The 22,555-nt window shown below is 38.0% G+C and overlaps 1 protein-coding gene across 2 annotated transcripts in view; it reads left to right on the top strand.

Moving 5' to 3' along the window:
- Window positions 1–20,599, top strand: part of mrps31 (mitochondrial ribosomal protein S31) — a 30,302-nt gene extending 9,703 nt beyond the window's left edge. For both annotated transcript variants that reach the window (XM_043692127.2, XM_087988296.1), the window contains exons 2-7: window positions 537–845; window positions 1,590–1,748; window positions 15,885–16,031; window positions 17,858–17,934; window positions 19,772–19,915; window positions 20,054–20,599. In XM_043692127.2, the coding sequence (XP_043548062.2) occupies window positions 537–845; window positions 1,590–1,748; window positions 15,885–16,031; window positions 17,858–17,934; window positions 19,772–19,915; window positions 20,054–20,286 (1,069 nt within the window). In that variant the 3' untranslated portion in view covers window positions 20,287–20,599. The remainder of the gene's footprint in view (window positions 1–536; window positions 846–1,589; window positions 1,749–15,884; window positions 16,032–17,857; window positions 17,935–19,771; window positions 19,916–20,053) is intronic.
- The last annotated feature ends 1,956 nt before the right edge of the window (window positions 20,600–22,555 follow it).

Here is a 22,555-nt window from a genome sequence, read left to right as displayed (position 1 = left end):
AGAATCCAATCACGATTCCCTAGTCAATTTTCCCTTACCATCAAATAAAATCACTTAGGCTAGTCAAGCATGATCTACCTTTTACAAATCTGCTGGCTTTTCTTAATTAACTCACCTCTCAAAGTAACCTTTTAATTTGCCTTGATTTATAGATTCTAAAATCTTACTCACTTCTGATATTAAGTTAACAGTGGTATAGTTGTTCAGGTTGTCCTCACATCCTTTCTTATATAAAGATGTCACATTTGCCTCTCTCAATCCTCTAGTATTTCTGCTGTATCTAGAGTTATGTAACATACTTAACATTATTTTGAAAGATTGGCACTTAGCTAGTCAAGGGATTTATTGTAATTGTTTACAGTTTCTTTAAATGCTGAAAGGTTTTTGCAAGTAATTGCATTAGTTTCAAAGCAGAATTTTACGTATTTTTTTAAGTGTTTTGTAATTGAGGTGCCGTGTGGGAAGAAGAGCTGTAAGCTGTTTCTAATTTAAAACAAAATCTCTATTAATGTTTCCTATTATATTATGTCCTTTAGTTTCTGCAGGTTGACTGGCACTGGTCAAAGAAATATCTTCACCTGTTCTGCTTTGCTCAAAGAGGATGAACCTAAGCCTTGTTCTACCCCTGGACAGCAGAAAGACTCTGAAGAAAGAGCATCTGCTACAGCAGGGAAGAGTGACTTATTGAATATAATAGGTGGCATGAAAGTAGAAGTCAGCTCAAAGAAAACGTTCCAAGCATTGAGAACACAGAGACTAAACAATGAGGCAAAGAATCAACCAGAAGGCGTGGAGAGTGCACCGAGCATGTTTCAGAAAGTGAATGAAGATATCAAAAGTGAATGGTAATAAATTATTAATATTAGAAAGTCTCAAAAGTTGGCTAGGTCTTATCAGCACAGTACTAAATGTTTTCAAAAGTTGAAATTTGAGAAATTTTGTTCAGAAGTGCGTTTGTTGAGAGAAGGGGTACTATATTGATGAGGGGACCATATTGACATCAGGCGTGGAGATTTCAGAAGCCATGGTATTGGTTTAAATTATTTTAAATATTTCAATATGTCTAACTGGGTATTGAAATTATTATAATCTGTAGCTTCATAGATTGTAATTTGGAGGAGAGTAATGCAGCAAGCTAAAATCTATTCAGGAACTTCAGGTCCCACAATTATCATGTGTGAAAAATGCCATAATAATTTATTTGCAGTTGAAACTATGCCCATTATTACAGTACTTTGCTCAAGTGTAAGCGTAAACAAAGTGTTGGAAGGCTATTAGCAACTGAGGATGTCTCAGCTGAGCTAATCCCTGTGTATATTTGACATTTGCACCTGCCCTCTCCTGGAAAACATTCAGTCAGGAGGCAGAAGCCCTGACTGATGTTCCCTCCCATACTAGGATGTTGAGGTGATTTGTAGTACTTCAGCTGCTTTCTCAATTGAGATCAGGGTTGAATTCTTCAAGGCAAGAGTTTTGCTCCAAAAGGAGCACCATTTAAATTTTTATTCATGCATATTGCTGCTGTATTTTCTCATTTCCTGAAACCTATTTTTTTTACAAATAAACCTTTCTTTGGACTTTTTTGGCAGTAAGAAGACATTAAATCCAGACCTTGTTGCAGCAGCTTCAGCGGTTGCATCTTCTATGCCCTACAATAAGAAGCAGATTGAGTCAGAACTGCTTAAACAACTCAGGAAGCATGAGTCGGAAACTGAAGCCCAGAAAAATGGCGAAGCCAGCAACATTGGGTAAGTTAGTGGTCAGTGACATAGTTATATAGGCAGTTATGTCTTGCTGTGTAACTTGGAAAATAATCTATTGTTTGTGCTGAATAAAGTACTTATTAATTCCACCTCCCCCAACCTCAACCCCTTTTGATCCCCTCGCATTATTTCCTGTGGAGAGGTTGAACAAATGATCAGTTTCCATGTTTTTCTGAACATGATCTCAAAATTAGCTGCAAGCTCCTATGGCCTCTGACTTCCTATTTCTGTAAAATTAAACCTTTTACTTCTGTGTGAGAAACCATAAAATTCATTCAAACCCAAAAGTTGAACTTCAGAAGATTGGAAACGGGGTTGGGGGGGGGGGGGGTGGGGGGGGGTGGGTAGAGGCTTGATTCCTGCACATTGTATTACATCAACCGTTTTTAGTGTTTTTGCTGTGTTTGTAAAACTTCAGTTTATACAATTAGATTTCTGAAGATTAAGTAAATACTTTTAAAATGTAGTCTTAATATGAATTAATAATCATGAAATAGCCATCCATTTACATCTAGTTTGCAGTTGTTTGTGTAGATTACAAGGTTATCTTTCAGCTTTCAATTTGCATTCAAAAGGAATTAACAAAGTTTTTAAAGTGTTAATTTAGCTGTAATAAAGCTCTGCTTTACTTTCCCACTGATTTTGAGTCTTTTTGATAATAAGATAAAATATTTTTGCACAAAGAGAATAAATATAGTACATTCAATCCTCATTATCCACTGATTTGCTACTGCAGATTTGTGTGCTCTTAGGTTGGCATTGGACACAATTTCAAATTTATTCCACTGATTTATTTAATCTGCCTTGGTAAACGTCACATGGGAGAGATATCAGTGTTTCTTAACATGGGATGTTAGTGTCCCTTTCCCTCACTCCTTAATAAGGACTGAATGTACTTGCATTTTTAAATGTATTTATGGTATGTGGACATCTTTGGCTGGACTAGCATTTAATGCCTGTCCCTAGTTGACATTGAGAAGGTGGTGGTGAGCTGTTGTCTTGAATGATTGTAGTTCAAATGCTGTAGATAAATTGCAATGCAGTTTGGGAGGAAATATTAAAGTTTTGACCTGGTTAATTTGACCCAGTGATGCTGAAGGTTTGGTGATATTCCCAAGTCAGGCTTGGAGGGAAGCCTGTAGGCAGTAATGTTCCCATATATCTGCCGTCCTTATCCTTCTACATGGTGCACGAGTTTGGAAGATACTGTAAGGAGCCTAGGTATATTTCTGCAGTGCATCTTGTAGATGGTACACACTGTTGCTACTGAACATTGGTGATGGAGGGGAGTGAATGTTTATGGGTGTGATGCTAATCAAATGGGCTCCTCTGTCCTGGATGGTGTCAAGCTTCTTGTGATATTGGAATTATACTTAAGTCATCAAAGGAGTGTGGTGGAACTTTGAGGAGTCAGGAGCTGAGTTACTTGCAGGGTTCCTAGGTTTTGACCTGCTCTTGTAGGCATAGCATGTATATGGCTGCTCCAATTCAGTTTTTGGTCAATGGTGACTACCAGGATGATGTTAGTAGGGGATTAATGTTAATGCCATTGAATGTTAAGCGATAATGGTTACATTCACTTTTGTTGGAGATGGTCGTTGCCTAGTACTTCTGTGGTGTGAATATTACTTGCCATGTGCAAACCCAAACGTCCATTTATTTTAATTACAATGAAAATAAAAATGAATACATTTTATATTTATTCATTCATGAGGTGTCGGTATCATTGGTTGGGCCTGTATTTGTTGCCCATCCCTAGTTGTCCTTGAGAAATTGATAGTGAGTTGCCATCTTGAACTACTGCCCATACCTAAAGTTCTGAATAGAGGCAAAGCTAAATATGAAATTGGTTCCAAATAAAATTCTCTCTATTTGGTAACCCAGCTTCTGGAAAGATTGTTGGAAATTTGAACTAAGAAGGTCGTAAGTGCTGTATAAGTACTGATTGCTTGTGTTCTTTTGAGTTGTGTCTGAAGTCAAAAGAATAGGACAAAAAACATGGGGAAGCAGAATCTGGATGTGGGTTTGCTTGCTGAGCTGGAAGGTTTGTTTTCAGACATTTCATCACCATAACATAATCAATGAGCCTCCGGATGAAGTAGTGGTGGCATGGCCTGCTTTCTGTTTATATGTTTAGGTTTCCTTGGGTTGGTGAAGTCATTTCCTGTGGAGATGTCATTTCAAGTTCTTTTTCTCAGGGGGTGGTAAATGGGATCCAAGTCAATATGTTTGTTGATAGAGTTCCGGTTGGAACGTCAAGCCTCTAGGAATTCTTGTGCGTGTCTCTGTTTGGCTTGTCCTAGGATAGATGTGTTGTCCCAGTCGAAGTGGTGTCCTTCATTATCTGTATGTAAGGATACTATTGAGAGTGGGTCATGTTTTTTTGTGGCTTGTTGATGTTCATGTATCCTGGTGGTTGGTTTTCTGCCTGTTTGTCCAATGTAGTGTTTGATATAGTTCTCGCAAGATATTTTGTAAATGACATTCGTTTTGCTTGTCTGCGTAGGGTCCTTCAAGTTCATTAGCTGCTGTTTTAGTGTGTTGGTGGGTTTGTGGGCTACCATGGTGCCAAGATGTCTGAGTAGTCTGGCAGTCATTTCTGAGATGTTATTGATGTAGGGGACAGTGGCTAGGATTTCTGGACATTGGGGTTTGTTGCTGACAAATTGGTGGACTATGTTCATTGGGTACCTGTTTGTTTTGAGTATACTGTATATGTGATTTTCCTCTGCTCTGTGTAGTTCCTCTGTGCTGCAGTGTGCGGTGGCTCATTGAAATAAAATTCTAATGCAGTTCTGTTTGTGGGTGTTGGATGATTGCTTCCATAGTTCAGTATTTGGTCAGTGTGTTGTTTTCCTGCAGACACTGGTTTGAAGTTTCCCATTGGCTGTTCGCTCTACTGTGACATCTAGGAATGGGAGATTGTTGTTTTCTTCTTGTTTAGTGAATTTTGTGCCAGTAAGGGTATTATTGAAGGTTCCTCTAATTTGTTTCATTTAGTGATGATAAAGGTGTCATCCACATAGCAGACCCAAAGTTTGGGTTGGATGGTTGGCAGAGCTGCTTGTTCAAGTCTCTGCATTACTGCCTCTGCTAAGAACCTTGATATCGGAGATCCCATGGGCGTTCCATTGGTTTGTCTGTAGGTTTTGTTGTTGAAGGTGAAGCTTGATGATATTGACATTGCTGATGAAGTTGGTGGTGTTTGGTGTATGCGTCTTTGGTTCTTTTAATAATGTAGTCAGTATTTCCTTGGCAAGGAGGTAAAAACAATGACTGCAGATGCTGGAAACCAGATTCTGGATCAGTAGTGCTGGAAGAGCAGAGCAGTTCAGGCAGCATCCAATGAGCAGCGAAATCGACTTTTCGGGCAAAAGCCCTTCATCAGGAATAAAGGCAGTGAGCCTGAAGCATGGAGAGATAAGCTAGAGGAGGGTGGGGGTGGGGAGAGAGTAGCATAGAGTACAATAAGTGAGTGGGGGAGGAGATGAAGGTGATAGGTCAGGGAGGAGAGGGTGGAGTGGATAGGTGGAAAAGGAGCTAGGCAGATCGGACAAGTCCGGACAATTCATGGGGACAGTGCTGAGCTGGAAGTTTGAAACTAGGATGAGGTGGGGGAAGGGGAAATGAGGAAGCTGTTGAAGTCCACATTGATGCCCTGGGTTGAAGTGTTCTGAGGTGGAAGATGAGGCGTTTTTCGTAGAATCATGGTCTGTTGGATCCTTATGGTTTCCTTTATTGGAAGTTGGTCTTATTTATTTCTTCAGATTTCCAAAGCTTTTTGAGTAGGGCTGTGATTTGGTTCTCTAGTTGTGGGGTTAGGCCTATCGTCACTTGTTGGTATCTGCAAGTAGTGTGTTCGCTTTTTCAATGTAGTCTCTGATTTAAAATGACTGTCAAGCATCCTTTCTCTGCCTGTAGGACAACAATGTTTTTTTATCTTTTTTAGTCTTTCGAGAGCTACTGAGTGTGTTTCCTTCCTTTTTCTTGCTAAATGTTGGTGCAACTGTCTGTCTGATGGTTTGCCGGGTTTCCTCCTGTGAGTTGGTTATCTTTCAATGTTGTTTCTAATGCTGTTAGGAAAGCTTTTTTGTCTGCACCCTGGAAGTTGTAATTTTATTCTCTTAGCAAGATGGCTTTTTCAGTGTCTTAAGGTTCGGTCAGATAAGTTTTTTTTTATTAGTGCTTCTGTGTTGTCATGATTAGATTAGATTCCCCCAGTATAGAAACAGGCCTTTCGGCCCAACAAGTCCACACCGACCGTCCGAAGAGTAACCCACCTAGACCCATTTCCATCTGACTAATGCACTTAACACTGTGGGCAATTTAGCATGGCCAATTCGCTTAACCTCTGTGTTGTTGTTTTGTGTAAGTTTGTCTCGAAAATGAAAAAAACCAGACCTGCAGAAAAAACTAGACAAACTTACACAAAACAATAGATGGCAAGCAGTTAATTTAGGCTGTTGCCAAGTCTGTAAAATTGCAACTAAATGAAAAATGGATAAGGTTTAACTTGTTTTCCTTTGAACTGGAGAGGCTGAGGGGAGATTGGATTGTACAGCCTAATATTGTGAGGGGCTTGGATAGAATGAATGGGAAGGATCTGTTGCCTTTAGAAGAGAGGTTGGTGTCTAAGGGGCTAATTATCTAAGCTGAAATGTGCAGAGATGGGTAGAGTGGCAGCAGTTTGTGAATTGTTCCTTAAGAGGTCCAGCGTAGGTGTGATTGGTCAAATGGCCTTTTTCTGTGTCTTCCCAGTGTGAGTTATGACTTGATGGTGCTGCGTTGGGAATGTATAGAAAATTGGACATGAGGATGAACATTTTTGTCCTTATTGCTTGGATAGAGAAAAATATATCAGTAGAGGCCATGAAAACCAATTCTCCCTTGCTTGATTCCCTCTGTCTAGTACAGGGATATCCAAGAAAGAGGTAAGGACAAAGATAAGACATGTATTTGGGCATGGTGATGCTGGCACAGGTGCTATTTGAGCCCAAAATGGCATCCATTGCTCTATCATGATGACTTTGGTGAATTGCACCAGATACCATCCTGCATATAGCTAACATTTGATGGAAGTGTGCAGAAATTAGATCATGATGTTAATTAGCATGCAAAAGTCATTTGAAACAATCAGAGATTAATGCGCCATGCAAAATACTCTCTTGATCTTGCTAAATGCATGTTCAGCAGCAGGAAAAATCCTATTCCATCCACTGACACCAATGTTATTTGAAGGGTTTGTGAACTATTTAACGGATAGTTTCTGGTTGTTGTAGAACAAAGAAAATTTACAGCCCAGGAACAGGCCCTTCGGCCCTCCAAGCCTGAGCCGATCCAAGTGTACTGTCTAAACCTGTCGGTCAATTCCTAAGCATCTGTATCCTCTGCTCCCTGCCTACTCATGCATCTGTCCAGGTGCATCTTAAATGAATCTACCGTGCCTGCCTGTACCACCTCTGCTGGCAACGCGTTCCAAATGCCCACCACCCTCTGTGTGAAGTACTTGCTGCGTGTATCCCCCTTAAACTTTCCACCTCTCACCTTGAAAGTATGATCTCTCGTTATTGAATTTTTCACCCTGGGGAAAATGCTTGTCTCTATCCACCCTGTCTAAACCCTTCATGATTTTGGAAACCTTAATCAGGTCCCCCCTCAATCTCCTTTTTTCTAGTGAAAATAAACCTAACCTACTCAACCTCTCTTCATAGCTAGCACCTTCCATACCAGGCCACATCCTTGTAAACCTTCTCTGCACCCTTTCCAAAGCGACCACATCCTTTTGGTAATATGGCGCCCAGAACTGTACACCGCATTCTAAATGCGGCCGAACCAATGCTTGTACAATTTTAACTTGCCAGCTCTTATATCCCAATACCCTGTTTTCTGTTGTAATGGTCCTGCATTTGCTAACAGCAGCCTCTGAGCAGGGAAAGGACCACTGGTGGTGGTGAAATAAAAATGGTGATGAATTTGAATGGCCAGGTTCCTTTGAGACTTGAGCTAAGATACTGAGTTGAGATACATCTTCTAGTTTGTTGCATTAAAAGAGATTACTGTAGCTGTATATTTATAGAAAGCTACCCATGTTTCTTTCTCACTTTGCACAGACCAGCAGACAGTGTAAGCACATGGCTTTGCTAGGATTGCAGGCTTCCCATGTGCAGGGTGCTATTGACTATGCACCCGTCACTATGCATGCACTTCATGGGAACTCTGCTATTGCAGAACTGAATGAGATTCTACTCTCTCTACATCCAGCATGTGTGTGACCACAGGCAATTATCAGATTAATTCTGGAACCAGTCATGATGCTTTCATTCTGTGACATTCTACTGTGGGTACTGCATTTGAACTACCATAGCAGATCTACTACTTAACACGCAGTGTCATCTGCTGAAAATGTAGCTCTTGATTCCATTGCATAATCCATGTACATGTAACTTGGATACAATGAATACCATGTGATGAAGTACACCATTAACATGCTAAAACGATATTTCTGTTGCTTGAGTCACTCTGGAGAAGCCTGGTGGTTACTGTTGCCTGTCTGCAGTGATTTGTTGTGATCTACAAGCTCCATTACATCGCCATCATGGTGAACAATTTAGGAGGAAAAGAGAAGACCAGGAACAATAATACCAATAACTTGAACCTTAATTCTTTCTTACAAACAGTCCCTCATTTTGAAATTTATTTCTGCTACAACCACATTACTTAATGTCTGGAATCACATGCCATTTCCTTCCCTATAGGACATTGAATCAAATTTTCTTTTACTGACCATGGTATTAGTTTCTTAATTCAAGATTTTTATTGAATTCAAATTCTACCATCTGCCATGACTGAATTTTAACCTAGTTCCCCAGATCATTACCTGGGTCTCTGGATTACTGGTCTAGTGATAATAATACGTGGCTATTGCTAGATGGTAATCCTTTTTCTGTTTTCAAGGGCATTTCCAATTTTGCCCTTGTGCGAAGTGAATAAGTGAGACGATGTAACATAACGTTGATGAATTGGAACATAAGTGACAGGGAAGGGAAAAACATAGACTTGATCCCATCATTTTGTCCTGTCTGACCTGTGCTGAAAGGGGAGTAACAGAAGCTATGATGAAAAGTCAGATTGGTACATGTTACATATACTTGTATCCCCTGTTGACAATAGGAAACCTATTAATTTCTGAATGCAGATTGATCCTTAATAGTACAAGCTATGTAGAGGGACTTGAGAGTTTGGGATAAATTTTGATTTTTAAAAGGTTGGAGAATATTCCTACTTAGGAAATATTTAGACTTGAGTAAGTTGAATTACTCTTCATTATTAATCATTGCCTCAGGAGATTTTTCAAAGTGAAAGTTTGAGTGAAATGGATCTGTTGCCATTAGATGTTCTTGTTTGTGGACAGCAAGAGATATTTTATTTAAAGCAGAATATTACTATATTCCTTGGTGTGAATTGTTTCTTGTAGCAGTTTGAATATTTTCTGACAGTTTTGTGCAGTTTTGTTCCCTAAAGCCAGAATTAACTGTTTTTTGAACTTTCAGTTGCCATAACTACAAAAGAAACATTAAGGTGGAGAACTATGTGTTGTGGATATCAAAACTAAAGTAATTTTATGCAGTTTTTTTAATTATGTAAATTGTACTGAAAGGCTTTTATTTTAACATTGTGAGCAATGGTTGGACAGTTGGAAACTGGATGAGTTTTCACCTCAGTTTGGCAGAGTGAAGGGTAACTCGATTGAAATTTATTAAATCCTGAATGATGTTGACACTGATTGTTGAAAGGATATTTTCCATTGTGGGAGAGTCCAGAACAAGGGACACTGTTCCTAAAAATTAGGATCATTTAGAACAAAGATACAAAATAGTTTGTGACAAATAAATGTAGAAATTGCTGGAAAAGCTCAGCAGGTCAGGCAGCATCTGTGGAGAAAAATCAAAGTTAATGCTTTGGATCCAGTGACCCTTTAGAACTGATAGTAGAACTGACGGAAAAGTGAATAAAAACCAACTGTGTGATTTTTGGAGCTTTCTGCCTCAGAATTGTATGGAGGCAGAGTTGTTGATATATTTAAAGCAGAGTTGGATTCCTGTTAGGTGAGAGAATTGATAAGCTGGGGATGTGGAATCACAAACATATTAGCCATGATTTTACTGAATGGCGAAGGAGGCTTGAATAGCTGAACAGCCTATTTCTGCTCATAATTCATAGATAAACCAAATTTTTAAGCAAAATCCATGATAAACTCTGAAATCTTATTATAAATAACGGTAACTGTATATCAATCACTCATGTGAAATGCCAATCACCTGGATCCAAGTCTGTTTCAAATGTGACACAAGGTTTGTCAAGTTTGTTTAAAAAGGGATAGAATGCAGTGCTGATTTTTCACTAAGACCCGTGCAGAAAGACAAATTAAAAATAGTCCGAAGCTACCTATAACAATTGGATGCTTTTAATTTTATTTTTGATGATTCAATACCCTATTAAAGCAGGATCTAATTTAACATACCCGTGAATACAATCTCCTGCAAGAGTCAGTTTAGTCGAAGATCAGTTTCGAGTAGCTCACTATATTAATGTCATGTCCTGATTCATTTGACCATCTGTCACCAATAGTACACGTAAACAACAACAATTAAATTGCTAATCCTAGTCTGGCCAGATTTCAATGTCTTAAAATGATGTGACTGAACAAATTAGTACATTGGACCTGAAAGACCTTTAAAGAGCAGAGGTTTATTTTCCACCTAAGTCAGTGCATTCCAAAGCACCCTCTGCTGTATTAGTTCTTGTTCACTTCCTGAGGGAGTAAAATAATTTTCAAAGGACATTTTGTTGACTAATATTTTGGACAGTATCAGATGATGGAAAAGTATTTAAAATACATGCATGCACTTTTCTAATATTAGAAATAAAACTTTTACACATTATCAATTCCCAGCTGAGATATGGTCTTTATGGATGCTTGAGGTCTATAATAGTTGATATGCTGGTTGGGCATATTTCGATCTTGTAACTGCTAGACATTTCTGTGTAAAGTTGTTTTTCTTTCAGATCTACTTTTGTAGAAGAGAATTTTGTGCTGAATTGTAATTCTTTTTCAAAAGGTGTCTTTCCTGCGAAATCATTTCATTGAGTCAGTGAAATGCACATGCTAAGGATGTTCTATAGCAAATAGCAACTGCGAAGGTCAGACTAAAATTCCTCAGCCAACGTAAAATTGCAAATGTGAAGAGAAATCAAAGTTAACAATTCAGGTCCAGTGACTCTTCCTCCGTAATACCTGGAAAGCAGCATTGGTGACTGGGGCTTCAAAACGTCCTGGTTGTTTTCATGGATTTGGACTTTCTCTCAGGGTGGTTCAAAGCTGTAACATTATTGTTTATTGTCAAGCTACTTCAGCTGCTCCCTGTTTTTTAAAAGTCATTGACAATTCAGACAAGGACAATATTTTCTTCCATAAAATATAAGTATATTTGATCAAATGTTAGTAATGGCACATTTTTGAATGTTCTTTTATTGTTCTGCCAGATAAGAAGATAAAATCCTTGCGTGGCGCTTAAATCCACAGCCTGCTGACTTGTGTCTGAGCCAACCTAAATCAATATTTTCCACTATTCTTAACAAGAACACCCTGTCGCTATTACTAATGAATAGATGATGTAATTGGCTTTGGTAAACACAAATTTTGAAAATCATTTTATCTTTAGAAACCAATTGGAGAAAAGCTTCCATTAATATGCAGTTAGCCTTGAAATACATTGAACTTTTTTGGGTATTTCAAAATTAATCTTGTGGTAGTACAGAAGTTGAATATTTGGAAGAAGAAATTTTGTTGAGCTTTTTATCTTGCACTCATAAGGACTCTTTACAAGAATACCAATTCAAAGGGGAACAACTCTCATACATTGTATGAGAAGAATGTGCTGATTTGGTTGGCAAGTAAACTTTCGTAGAGGTGTTGGTTTGGCAAATGAACAAATCAGATAATAAGGAAGTATGGTTATGTTAGGTTCTTTCCTAAAGTTTCACACATGAGATGCAATTTGCACACACCAACTTCTGCAAACAGTTAAAGTTTATTAAAGCTTGTACAAGCTGGGTGACCCCTTTGACCCCTCTTGCAGGCATGCGAGGTTGAGGCCCTGAACAAAGAAAACACGTCCTCTTTATACAGGTCAGTTGTCATGCTCACAGGTACCCTGGCCGCTCCCCAACAGTCACATGCCACTCAAGACAACACCCAGTCACTCACCGTCACGTTACACCAGGCACAATGGTAGGATGAGGTCGTCCTCGGAGATAATGCAAATGTAAATGCCCTAATCCTGGGGAATCGTTATGCAGACAATTTTCTGGCTCATTGATTCCCCAAGACACTGCAGGTGCAACATACCTAGCTTCAGGTGATGGCTAGAAAGCATTTCTGAATGGTAGAGATCGAATGATAGTTTAATTTGATAATAGTAGCAGCAAATGACTGTCTAAATGGAGTGGGGGTCATCCGCATTCTTGCATGAATGTCGTCCCCACCCACTTCGAGAATGTTCAGTCAGCACACTTTAACCTTTTTAATGTCCAGACAGAGTCCCAGTTAATCCTTTAACATTACAGGCAGAATGCATGAGACTTTGCTTGAGACAGTGGCAGTGTTTGAGTGGGAATTTGTTTCATGGTAGAAAAAGAGCTCCAAGTCAGTTGTACTGCAAGAAATAAAGTGTGATGAGTGAGTTCTGTGAAAGTTAGGAGCGGAGGTTTTATTTCTTCTATTACGTTTTTTTCAACTTCAAGCATTTGATTTCCAATTGTGTACAGATGAATCATAACTGTCACTATTAGAAACTTTAATCATTGTTCTAATGTTCCTTGGTGGTGCTAAAATATTTTAGTTATAGTCTATTAATTACCTAGTAATTGCTAATTAACAGATTTTAAAGATGGTAGAATAGACAATAGACTGATTACAGGATGTGGGAATTTCTGGATACTAAATGTGATCCAGGGCAATGCAGTTCTACAATAAATATCTGTGATTGCAGAACTTTGGCTCAGAGTTATTGTTCAGGAGGCCCAACTGCAGGTAGTGTTCAGGTAGTGGTCATACTCCTTTGGTTGGGATCTTCTGATTGGGCAGGCATAGCAAGGTGTGACTGCAAGTGATGCAGGTAGGAAGACCCAGAGGGCAGGACCCTCCGCCTTTGCAATTGTAGAATAAGATTGATGTTTTCCACTGATTTATAAGAGTGAAGGCTGCAGGGTGGATGGGCTAACATGTCAGGATACCTGGTACAAGAAACCATTTGAGAAAGTACCACTACATACTGTGCCTTAGGATCAAGAAGTTAGTGAGAGGGGTCTGTAGCAAAAGTGAGAATCCAGTTGGCTGTGTTGTGTGCCTCGTGCTAGGCTTTGGGATACCTGCTCTTGGCTGGAGAAGAACTTGCAGTGGGCTATAGTGGTTGTGGTCTGTGTTAGCCCTAATGATATAGACAGATAGAACTAAGAACTAAGAAAGAGATTTGCTGCGGACTGAGAGGTTTCACTTCATAGTCATCCAGCATGGATACAGACCCTTTGATCTGACCAGTCCATGCCAAACATAATCCCAAACTAAACTAGTCCCACCTGCCCCCTCCTGGCCTATATCCCTCCAAACCTTTCCTGTTCATGTACTTAATCAAATGTCTTTTAAACGTTGTAATTGTGACCACATCCACCACTTCCTCAGGAAGCTCATACCACACATAAACCATCTCTTCAACTGGAAACTGTCTCCCTCCCACATCTGGCTGTGGTAGTTCACCATGCCAAACAGTATTTTCTCTCTGCATGTGTATTAGTTGATTTATGGGAAAACCTGTAACCTGAACTTGTTTCCTTTAACCTCTTGCCCATTGTAATGTGAAACATGTTAATCTTTTGCCAGGTTAAAAATAGTAATTAGCAATCTTTGGTCCAAAATTTCTTTGATCTGCAAAGTAAATAGACAGTCTATAACACAACTTTACAATCTGATACCTTATAAACCTTTCTGGAGCTTGGGAGACTTGGGGTCTACTGCTTGTAAATTCAGTGACTTGTGTAATTGTTTCCATGTGCCATATTCTCAGTCAGAGTCATAGTAGAGATATACAGCTCAAAAACAGACCCTTTGATCCAATTCGTTCATGCCAATCAGTTATCTTAAATTGATCTAATCCCATTTTCCAGCATTTGGTGCATATTCCTTTGTGTTCAAATTCCCATCCAGATGCCTTTTAATTGTACCAGCCTCCATCACTTCCTGTGACAGCTGATTTCATACATGCACCACCCTCTGAATGAAAAAGTTGCCCCTTTTAAAATCCCTTTTAAATCTTTCCTCTCTCACCTTAAACTATGCCATCTAGTTTTGGACCTTGTCTATTTGCTCTATCCCTGCTCCTTGTGATTTTATAAATCTCTGTAAAGTCACTCCTCGGCCTCTGACACTCCAGGGAAAAAGCCCCAGTATATTCAGCCTCTTCCCTCAACCCTGCAACCCTGATAACATCCTTGTAAATCTTTGCTGAACCCTTTCAAGTTTCACAACATCCTTCCTATAGCAGGGAGACCAGAACTACAGACAGTATTCCAATGTCGGCCTAACTAATATCCTGTACAGCTGCAACATGTCCTCCCAACTCCTACACTCAATGCTCTAACCAATATTGGCTTTTGATTTCTAACAATTTTAAATCACCAAATGGAGAGTTCATCTCTGAGCGAAAACATTAACTCTGCTTCGCGCTCTCTGTACTGATACTGCCAGACTTGCTGAGTTTCTTCACACTGATTTTATTTCAGATTGCCAGTATCTGCAATACTTTTGCTTTTATTTGTTACCTAGGTTTACTGTCTAGCAGACTGCAGAGCAAGTCATATGACCTCCTTCAGTGACCCTAAATTTAAAGTTGTAGTTCCAAAACTAAATAACCTCGTACCTCAATTGTGTGGCAAATAATTTTCTCAACGCTGTTATTACAAATGACAGCGTGACAATGACCAGATTTTTTTTTCCCCTCTGATGTTGACTTGAGAAATAAATATCGACCAAGCACGATTATTCTTCAGAGTAGTACCCTAGGATTACTACCTGTATGTCCACCTGAGTGGGTAGAAGGTCTTAGTTGAACATCACCCTGGTGGGGTGAAAAATAAGAAGTGCTATAGTTTCAGTTAAGCTGCAAAAGCAAAGCACAGAAATACCAATGTCTGGAAGTCAAACCCAATCCAGCTAGTTGAGAGATTCCATAACTGTAATCTGTCACATGTCAACTTGCTTACAACACAGAATTCTAATGGTTGAATTCACTGTTTACTGCTCAATTGTTAACAAGTTATTCAAAAGCAGGTGGGACTAGATTGGGTTGGGATATCTGGTCGGCATGGACGGGTTGGACCGAAGGGTCTGTTTCCATGCTGTACATCTTTATGACTCTAATTGAAGGGCCTGTCTAGAAATGATTGCAGAATTTTTCTTTTGCTGCGATGAACAGTACAGTTTGAAATGTATTCAGTTATAACATACTAAATGCAGGGTGGATGTTTCCCCTGGTTGGGCAGTCTAGAACCAAGGTTCTTAGTCTCAGGATATAGGTAGGCTATTAAGCGTTGAAATAAGAAAAAAAATCTTCACTCAAGTATTAAACCTGTGAAATTAGCTACCCCAGATAGCTGTGGAATCCAGAACACTGTGGAAAATGATACATTTAAGGAATGAATGGATATGGGCAGAAAGTGGTTGTGCAAAATTAGGATTATTCTTCTAATTTTGAGAGTAGAATTCAATTGGCATTATGTGTTTTAACAGTAACATAGAGTTCTGGAAACTGGGTCAATTCCTGTTGTTTATTCAGATCTTGGTATTGGGTAAATTCTGTGCATATAGCAAATTGATTTCCTTGGGATCAGTTGAAAGCTGCTTAAATCTTCCTGTTTACCTTGTAGTTAATTACTTGCAAGGATTGTGTAATTTCATTTCTAAAACCCTGCATCTCAAATGACATCTGTAGTGCTGAAATAAGCAAATGGAGTTTTAGCTTACCTGGATTTGTAGGTAAACTTTGTTTTTGAATTGTGTTGACATAGTGATATTATTGCGGACATGAAGATTGGGAAGCGTCCTGGTGCACGTGCTGGGATAAGATCAGTCAGTCAAATCCGCTTTGATGACGATGGGCAAGGATATACTCCTGATCGAGGTGTCACAAGTGAATTTAATGCAATGAGGAAGAGGTAATGTGATTAATCTCGTGTAACACGAAACTGAATGTTGTGCAGATAGTTGGAGAAATGATTTTCATTTTTAGAACAGTTACTTGTTCTAACTGTAAGTCTTTGTTTAATAAGTTGCAAGCTACTCGGTGATTCCCAATTAATTATTCGTATGAATTGTTAATGTCTTATGGAAAGAAGATCCAAATAGGACTTTGTCATGAAGTCTTGCAAATGTCTTCTTTGGATAATTGTATTGGACTGATTTTACAGAAAGCTTTTTCCTCTTAAAGTCCAATACACCAGTTAGAACAAAGATTTACTGGGGTAGGGAGAAGAGATAAAAATGAAACACTGTTTCTGGGTCAAATCATCAAATATACAGTAATATCTCTGAAAGGTGCACAAAAATGCTATGAACTGAATGCTGATGGCAGAAAGCATTCCTGGGATTGGTGGATCCAGATTGGTGCCCCAAGTTGGTCTGAAATGTTACCCTATTTAAATTAATGTATGGAACCAGGAGTAAGCCTGTTCTTCCATTTAATTAAATCATGGCTAATCCGTAGTTTTTAACTCTTATGTATTTACTTGGCTTTGATTACTATTATCCAATAAAATCTGTTGATCTCAGCCTTGAAAACGTTTAATTCACACCTCAAGGAAAGGATTGTCATTTCCACTTGCTTTTTTGTGCAAACAGTGCTTCCTTATTTCGCCCCAGATGCCTTGGTTTCTTTCTGTCTCCTCTGGCAAATCCTTTTATTACTTTATTTGTGTTGGTTAGACGATTACCCAACTTCTAAACTCAAGGGAATGCAAAACCGATTTATACAAATTGTACTTGTAGTTTATACAGTTAATCCCAGCTATTTGCCCCAATGCATCTTTGCTGAAGTGCAGTGCCTGTGGCTGAATCCTGTACTTCAGAGGTGTTGTAAACAAACTCCTATTTTTCTTATCGCTTTAACTAAATGGCAGCAGCTTCCCTCACAAATCTGAAGGTCTGAGATTCAACTCCCGATCCAGAAACTTGAGCACATGATCTCAGTTATCTTTTTGGAGCCCTATTAAAGGCGTACTGCATTGTAGGGAGGGCATTATTTCAAATGCGCTATTAAACCAAGGTCCCATCACCCCCTCTCAAATATTAAAGTTCCTCTGACAATATTTAAAGGAAAGCCAATGAGCCAACTTTGATTTGTCAACCAAAATCATTTAAAGCATGCCTTGCTGGGCATAAATCTGTAGCTGCTTCTGGTTACATTATCGCTGCACCACCTTAATATTGTAATGTCACTAGGCTAATAATCCAGTTAAACCCAGGTTAGTGCTCTGGGGACATGGGTTCAAATCCAGGGCTTCCTTGTGTAGCAGTGGTGTTCCTGCCTCTGGGCCAAGAGACTCCAGTTCAAGTCCCACCTGTCCCAGACTGATAACATCTCTGAACAGGTTCATTAGAAAAACAGGTTAAATAATTTTTAAAATTTTCAAACCTCAGTGTTTATGAAGACCACCGAGATATACAGAGAATCAGAATTTTGAGGTACCTTGAGAATATGAAAGACAAAGTTCTTCCTCTGTGTAATTCTTAGCATTTCAGTATTGGGAAAACCTAAAACTATAAATTTCCAGAGGAGCAAACTTAAGAAGTGGCATGTATTTTGCTTTTAAGGGAGCTATCATGAATAAATACCTACACTTAAGAATCCATGCATATACTATAATATGGTGATTTGTTTTTTTATATATTGAAACGTTACTTGATCACCTTTTTTTATATGAACAATGTTGTTCCTTTTATCTACAAAGAACAAAAACTCCATAGCATTTTCTTCTTTACTTAGGAAAGGACTGTTTACTGGGAAGAAACTAAACGTTTTTCCTATACATGCTGGTGATTCTGAGGATGTGCCAGAAGCTGGTTGGTCGTACTTCTCTTGGGCTATCTTTTATATTTATTTGGCAACACTTAACTCATATTTCTTTTAAATATAAATTTGAATGTTATATGCCATCTAATACTTTTTTCTTTATGCCTCATCATATACCACTATTGAATCTGGTGCAATGCCTCTTTATCTGTTTACTGTGTAATTCGTTTTAGCTACTGTGATGAAGCTTTAAGACACATGCATCTGTTCAGTTTGTCTGTTTATGCATCAACAAAAAAAAACTTTGCATAAGGAACAACAATTCAATATGCTATTGGTATTTTTGTTTTTTAATGATTAATAGTGCAGGGATTGTGTATATACAGCAAAGGGATATTGCATTTCCAGCCTATATCGCCAGTGGATCGCTTAACTAACTTATGGCCAGACCAAATTCAGCAATAGCATTTGAAGTAAATGACTTTGTGTTCTTCATTTTTAGTAGAATCTATAGATTATGTGGCACAGTGGTAGTGTCACTACCTCTGGATTGAGAGGCCCAGGTTCAAGTCCTACTTGCTCCAAAGGTGTGAAGTAATATCTCTGTAGAGCTTTACGAGAAAAATGTTGATTTAAAAAAAATTAGAATATATGTGGGTATTAGAATTTGAAACCTTTGTTTCAATTCTCTATACAATAGTTAATGTGGCTACTCAATTGAAGGATCGTTGGGAACTTTCCCTTTCCATACCCTTGACAATGATTTCATCCCCCTTCCTGTCACTGTCCCAGATTGAACCAAATATGTTTTAATTGTAACTTCATATTCAGCTGTGAGCCATGTCTCTTATTCATCCTTCTCTAACATGTACTGTCCTACTTCCACCTCTAATATTGCTAATCTTGTCTACAGTTCTATTGCACACAAGTTGAGGCGATAGTTTCTTTGTCACTTTCAGACTTAATCATTTCAGTGGTCTCTTTGTTTTGGCATTCCAACAATGCTCCCTACTTTGTAATCTAACTCATCCAAAATTCTACCTCTTTGCCTTTCAACATGCTGTTCTGCTTGCCCCTCATTTTTTTTAAACCTTGTTCACTTACATGGGTTTTAGTTCCCTGACGCTTCCCAAAATAAAATTGTGGACAACTAGCCATAATTGGAGGGTTGTACAGCTTGAGGGAGTTAGAGACAAGAAAGGGTGAGATCATGGATGAATTTGAATGTGAGGATGAAAATTTTAACATCATGGGACTAGTGGATCAGAAGCCAATATAGGATAGAGACCATGGGGTTGATTAGATGAACAGAACTTTGTGAGAGCTAGGAAAGGGGTAAAGTATACTGGAAAAATCTGTTTATGAAGGGTGGAATTTGAGAGGCTTTACAAAATAGTCCGGTCTGGAGGCACCAGATGGACTGAAGTTAGATGATATTTTGGAACAAACTGTATATGAGACTGCTTCATAATTGGGGGACTTACTTAGCTTTGCTTCCCCCTCTGTATATTTATTCTTTAACGTTTTAATTTTTTAAAAAGTTCAGCCGTTATTGCATGCATTCTTTACTATCAAATTTATAGAAAAGTATTAATACAGAATATCTTTGGACAGCTGTATTTGTATGAACATTCTAATTCTGTACTGCCATTTGTGTTGGTAGCACAGAAATGGAATTCCTGCTATTCTCTTTCTCAGTTATCACCTCTGGATTTTCCTACAAGTTAAATACAATGATTTGCTATTTGTCAAACTACTGTTGCACCTCCTAAAAGTTAGTTGGATTGTCATTGTAGTAATAAGGGTAAATGTTCATTGCTAATTGTCTCCATGTTTGAGAGTAGTGCTTCTGTGTATAATCATTTGATTAAATTACATTTGAAACAGTGTCTCTGCCATCACTATGGGACACTGAACTGGCCAATCAAATAGCAGCTGCGACAGAACAATTGCCTCGAAATGGGTTTGAAGAGATGATCCGCTGGACAAAGGAAGGAAAACTCAGGCAGTTTCCTATTAACAATGAAGCTGGTGAGTTTTATTTAAAAGAATTGAAGTAAGAGTTATGAATGACAAAGGACACACCTTGTTAGAACTAATTTGAGTGGTAAAAATGCTTTGCTTGTCTCATACAGCTAACTAGATTTTAAATTCATGGCGCTACTTTAGGAATGGAAGCTGAGGAAGGCGTGGAATTCCATGAGCACATATTTCTGGAGAAACATTTGAAGGGATTTCCAGAACAAGGACCAGTACGCCATTTCATGGAACTGGTTGTCAATGGGTTATCTAAGAATCCGTACTTAACGGTACAACAAAAAAGTGAACACATAGAATGGTTTCGTCAGTATTTCCACGACAAAGAAGAAATTTTGAAGGAAAGTGAAGTATACATTAATTGAAATTATTTCTTCAGAGTGAATGTTGTACTGTGGACACATTAATACAGTTGTACAGATATAAATTATTGTATGATTCTGAATGTACTATAAGTTGATTACCATAACTCTGTCCCTACTGGCTGCTATTATTTCCATTAGAAAATGTACACAAGGTAATAATGTTCATTATAGATGTAATGTTGAAATTAAGTTTTTTTTTTAAAAAAAAACTCTGAATAAACATGATATGTTTCCACAATCGTCGGACAGCCTAGAATGTTTCACAGCCAGTGATGTACCATTTTGAAAAATAAATACAAAGATAATCAAATAATCAATTTGTATCTTTTTTTTTAAACAACACCAGATTGCCTTTTAAATGATTTATCATAAATGTTTTGCTTCTTTTGAAAATTGACAGCTTTGCAACAAACTATCTTTGTTTCATAACCAGAAAAGGCACTTTTTTGTGTCACCCTTACCTTTAAATGCTAGATTTAAAATACATTTTCTATTTTCCATTGTGGATCATTTTATACCATAATCCTCCATTTGGATGATAGGATGGTCTGGATTGTGTGTTTCTCTCTGACCAATTACCAAAGATCCGTAATAAGAAATCTTTTCCCCCTTGCTAGTCAGGGGTATAGTGAAACTGTCACATTAAACCCATTAGTTTCAAATCATTCTTGTTAAAGTATCTTTCAAAATGTTGTGATCCTGTTTATTAGCACCTGCTATTTAGAACAAATAATACTTGTGTTAATATGAAACAAATGTAGTATCAGTAAGCACTCGAGGGATCACCATCTAATGGAACTATTGCATAAGTCATTTAATATGATTTTGTGCCATTATGATAGTATACATAATGTCAGGTTAACACTGGATTCTTCAATTCTAATTCTTCAATCAGATTTTTAATTATTTTTTGATCTCTTACAAACAGAGGTTTAAGCATTGAGCACTGTACTACTTTGTGGTGAAGACATTCAGGTCATACTTTCATCAGGATAAAGTTACTAGTTATGACACAGAAATATCATTTGAAATTTTATCACAGGAAAATGCTGGTGTAAATGCTAACCTACCATTCAAAATGTAACATCAAAATTAGTGCTCACAATAATACGTGTATATTTTAGAAATAAGAGCCCCATAGATCTAATAGGAGTTTATTCTGATAATGTAGGCAAATAATTTTTATTTTGCAAGTAGGTAATCAAAAGTCTTAGATTAAAATACGTGGTAAAATGGTTAGGGGACAATTGCAAATTTCTTGGAAGGTTGTTGAAATCTGGAATACACTACATGAAGTTGTGAAAACAATGTCTGTGTAAAGTTTCTAAGAACAACTGGACACGATTTTGAAGAATTTGAATTTGTAGGCTTCTGGGGGGAAAACTCAAAAAGCTGATACACACATGATGAACTGAATGGCTGTCTTCTATGCATTAGGGTCTATGAACATTGGTGGTCACTTATAAAAATAGAAAATGCTAGAAATGCACAGCAGGCCTATACAATAAGCCACAAGAATGTCAAATTTTTTTTTTCCTTTTGATTTTGGCAGATGAACTATTAACATTGCATCTTATTGGGCTGGATCAGTCATAGAATAGGTATTCTTTCCCTTTTCTACCTTCACACAATCAATTGTATTTTGGGGTGTAGCCTGACACAACAATTAATTACCATAACATAGAGGAGCAAATTGGGCTATTCAGCCCATCGGGTTTGTTCTGCCATTCAGTCAAGGCCAATACATTTCTCAACTCCATTCTCCTTCCTTCTCCCTATAATTCTTGATCCCTCTTACTCATCAAGAACTTATCTGTCTCTGTCTAAATACACTCAATGACTTAGACTTCAAGCAGACATGAGGGTGGTCTTTGCAGTTTTATGCTGTAACTGGCATGCCGATTAGAAGACTAAATTGTATTTATTTTCTCATAGTGACATTTACCACATGGTGGTGCTACAGTCTGAAAATATTTTAGTTTAGAACACTGATCACCACAATGGTCTTAGATATAATTTTCTAATTTAATAAATGTTGCACTAACTATTGAATATCTAGAAAGACTAAGTGTAGACAAATTTTATTTAATGCTATATATTTCTTACAATTAGGTCCTAATGTAACCTTGCATTAATATAATTTGTATTTCACATTACCTTCGTAGGCAGGAAGATAGCTTAAAACACTTTGAACGCTTTGCACAATATGATCAAAGTCAAAAATAACTCAAGCCTGTTGTTTTGAACTGTCTTTTTTTTTCACTCTCCG

Source organism: Chiloscyllium plagiosum, unplaced genomic scaffold (assembly GCF_037043375.1).
Source record: "Chiloscyllium plagiosum isolate Xiang-an unplaced genomic scaffold, Cpla_swu_hap1 HiC_scaffold_6, whole genome shotgun sequence".
Classification (NCBI taxonomy): Eukaryota; Metazoa; Chordata; class Chondrichthyes; order Orectolobiformes; family Hemiscylliidae; genus Chiloscyllium; species Chiloscyllium plagiosum.
The sequence above is the reverse complement of the archived record's forward strand: the minus strand, read 5'-3'. Positions and strand labels throughout refer to the sequence as shown.